Genomic DNA, 2,919 nt, shown 5'->3' with positions numbered 1-2,919 from the left:
CCGTCCCCCCCAAGCTCTGCCCCCCTGGCCCCCCCCTGCCCCCTCCCCCCAATGCTCCCCTTGGGTCCCAGCAGTCCGGGCTGGTCCTCCAGCAGCGCCTCCAGCTCCCGCACGGCCCCGCGCAGGTACACCCGCCGTCCCCGGTGCAGGGAGCTGCTGCAGGGTGGGGGTCAGGGTCAGGGCCACCCAACTGCCCCCCCGGACACCTCACTCCCCCAGTGAGGACAGTGCAACACATGGCAAAGGTGAGGGCTGTGGCACAGGGTCAGCATGGATCTGATCAGGGCTCCCCAGCTCCCCCCCATAGGGTTCTGGCACCCCCAGGAGCCCCTGGGACCCCCACATCCCTCTGGGACTCATGGGACCCCCAGGAGCCTCCAATCCTTTGGGATGTCCTGGGACGTCCCAGTTCCCCAGGACCACTGGGACCCTCCCCAGCCCCCCCCAGCCCTGCTGTCCCCCAACCTGTGAGCCACGGCATGTTCCTTGCACTCCTTGACATCGGCCACCCGCTTTCCGTACCTGGCAGGGCAGTGCCAGGCACAGCACCAGCCACAGCCCCCAGGAGAGCCCCAGGCACCCCACAGAGCCCCAGGCACCCCACAAAGCTCCTGGCACCCAGCACAACCTCCTGGCACCCTTTAAAGTCTCCTAGCACCCAGCATAGCCCCCGGCACCCAGCAGAGCTGCTGGCAGAGCCCCCCAGCCCCTGGCACCCACCGCAGCCGCCTCCCAGCACCCTGCGCGGCCGTGGCGCTGGCACGGCCATCATTACCCCTTGAAGCTGCTGAGCAGCTCCTCGGTGACCTTGTGGACCTGGAGGGCCTCGTCGCGGAGGAGGGTGATGTAGAGCGAGCCCTGCAGCGCCAGCCGCCACAGCTCCAGGCACTGCGGGGATGAGCCCAGTGCCCCCGGGCACACCAGGAACCCCACTGCAGGCACAGCTGTCAGGCGGGCAGAGCCTGCCCGCGCTGCCAGCCCCGTAGCGGGCATAGGAATGGCCCGAAACTGGGAGCCAGGTTGCCCACGAGGGACTGGGGACGCTGTGCCCACATGGGGCTGGAGACCCGCGGGCACTGCAAGGACTCACTGAGGATCCAGCGCTCCATCACCTCCAGGGACAGGTACTCGCAGGCCATCTGGGGACACAGGTGTCACTGTGTCACCGTCCTCAGCCCTCCTGCAGGCTCCCCCAGGACCTGCCCCAGTCCCCACGGCACGGTGACACTCACGGTGTCGGAGCTGGCGGGGCTGAGCATGGTGCCGGCGGTGCTGAGCAGGCTGAGGAGCTGGTCGCTGCGCCACTGCTCGGCCCCTTGGTTCCTCCGGGCGAAGAGGAAATGGAGGGACAGGAGGGCACTGGTGACAGCCTGGGGGAGAGGGGGACATCAGGCGGGGGCTGCGGGATGGCTTGGGGCAGGATGTGGCCCCACTGACTTGGGGGAGCACCATCCCACCTTGGTGTGCGGCCCAAATTCCTCCGTCAGCTTCTTGAGGGGGTGGTCATACTCCAGTACCATCTGTGCCAGGCGGGCAAAGCTGGGGTCACTGCGGGGACAGTGGCACAGGGGTCGGGGATGATCCTCGGGGCCAGCCCCAGTGGGGACGGTCCATGGGGACAGCCCCGGTGGGGACATCCGACGCACCTGGTGCCATGGCTCATCTCATGGGCGCAGTGGTACATGCCGATGAGCAGCCGGCGGTCCTCGGTGCGGGCCAGCAGCAGGACGAGGGACACGTAGGTGACAACCAGGTCCAGGTAGTTCTTGGTGAAGTCGTAGTTGACGTGCTGGAGAGGGGACAGCCATGAGCATGTGGGTACAGCCACAGCACCCCCAAAGTACCCCCCGGGACCCCCGGCGCCCCACTCACGATGTCAAAGAAGCACTGGCTGGCATCGATGGTGTTCAGCAGCTCATAGACATGGTCCTGGCAGCGAGGGGACAAGGGGCTTTGTCACTGCTGTCCCCCCAAGGTCTGAAATGCTGGTGCTGCCCCCCAAAACCCTGCTCTGCCCCCCAAAACCCCGCTCTGCCCCCCAAAACCCCGCTCTGTCCCCCAGTGTGTGCCCCAGCTGACCCTGAACTCCAGGACATCCAGGAAGGAGTGGTAGAAGGGTCCCAGCACCCGGACGATGTCCCCCTTGTCCTTGTGCACCGGGCCCAGGTGTTGCTGCAAAGGGACAGAGGGGACACTCAGGGTGGGGTGGCACAGGGGGGACACCCAGGGTGGAGCGACACAGGGAAGAAGGTGGCAGGATAACCAAGTGAGGGGGATGGAGGGGAAGTCAGGTGGTGGTGACACAAGGTGGGATGACAGACTGGGGTGACACGTGGCGGACAGTGTGGACACTGGACGGTGGGACAACCCAGGGTAGGGATGGTGAGGACACTTGGGATGGGGTGACATGTGGTAGGGGACAGAAGGGACACCAAGGTATGGCTGACATGGCGGGGGGGGGACAGAACGTTGGGGACAGAGGGGACACCTGGTCCCTCACCGTGCTGCTCCGCACGTCCAGGTGAGGAAACTTCTTGTTGATGAACTTGACAGAGGGCTCCATGGCCTTGTCGCTGAGGAAGGGTGGCCGCGTCTTGGGGTCGGAGCAGGTCTGGAAGGTATCCCCCAGCATCAGACCCCTCCAAAACCCCCTCCTGGGCTCAGACGCCCCCATCACACCCCCCTGCCCCAGCAATCCCACCCCCCCTTCTTTCTTCACAACCCTCCTTCCAGGAAGAATCCATGCTCTTCCCCATGAGATTGAGTGGGGTACCCCAGTGTCCTGTCCCCCAACCCCTCCCCCCCACAGGGGACCCATGCATCGGGGCTCCCTCCCCACCCCCACCCCGCACCCACCTTCTTGATGTTGTAGATGCGGACGAGGACGCCCCGTCCCCGGGCATTGAGGATCGGCAGCTT

General features: G+C 66.1%; 1 protein-coding gene across 1 annotated transcript in view; it reads right to left on the bottom strand.

Annotated features, from left to right (window-relative positions):
- Positions 1–2,919, bottom strand: part of NCKAP1L (NCK-associated protein 1-like) — a gene marked incomplete at its 3' end in the record, with an annotated part of 8,411 nt that overhangs the window by 5,363 nt on the left and 129 nt on the right. Inside the window, exons 2-12 of the mRNA XM_009891606.1 lie at positions 2,857–2,899; positions 2,501–2,611; positions 2,080–2,172; positions 1,873–1,929; positions 1,647–1,789; positions 1,458–1,548; positions 1,233–1,370; positions 1,091–1,139; positions 776–932; positions 466–522; positions 30–156 (exon numbers count right to left, since the gene is read on the bottom strand). Coding sequence (XP_009889908.1) covers positions 30–156; positions 466–522; positions 776–932; positions 1,091–1,139; positions 1,233–1,370; positions 1,458–1,548; positions 1,647–1,789; positions 1,873–1,929; positions 2,080–2,172; positions 2,501–2,611; positions 2,857–2,899 — 1,066 coding nt within the window. The remainder of the gene's footprint in view (positions 1–29; positions 157–465; positions 523–775; positions 933–1,090; positions 1,140–1,232; positions 1,371–1,457; positions 1,549–1,646; positions 1,790–1,872; positions 1,930–2,079; positions 2,173–2,500; positions 2,612–2,856; positions 2,900–2,919) is intronic.

This window comes from Charadrius vociferus, unplaced genomic scaffold (assembly GCF_000708025.1).
Source record: "Charadrius vociferus isolate BGI_N301 unplaced genomic scaffold, ASM70802v2 scaffold1979, whole genome shotgun sequence".
NCBI lineage: Eukaryota > Metazoa > Chordata > Aves > Charadriiformes > Charadriidae > Charadrius > Charadrius vociferus.
This window is presented reverse-complemented; position numbering and strand designations above follow the sequence as displayed.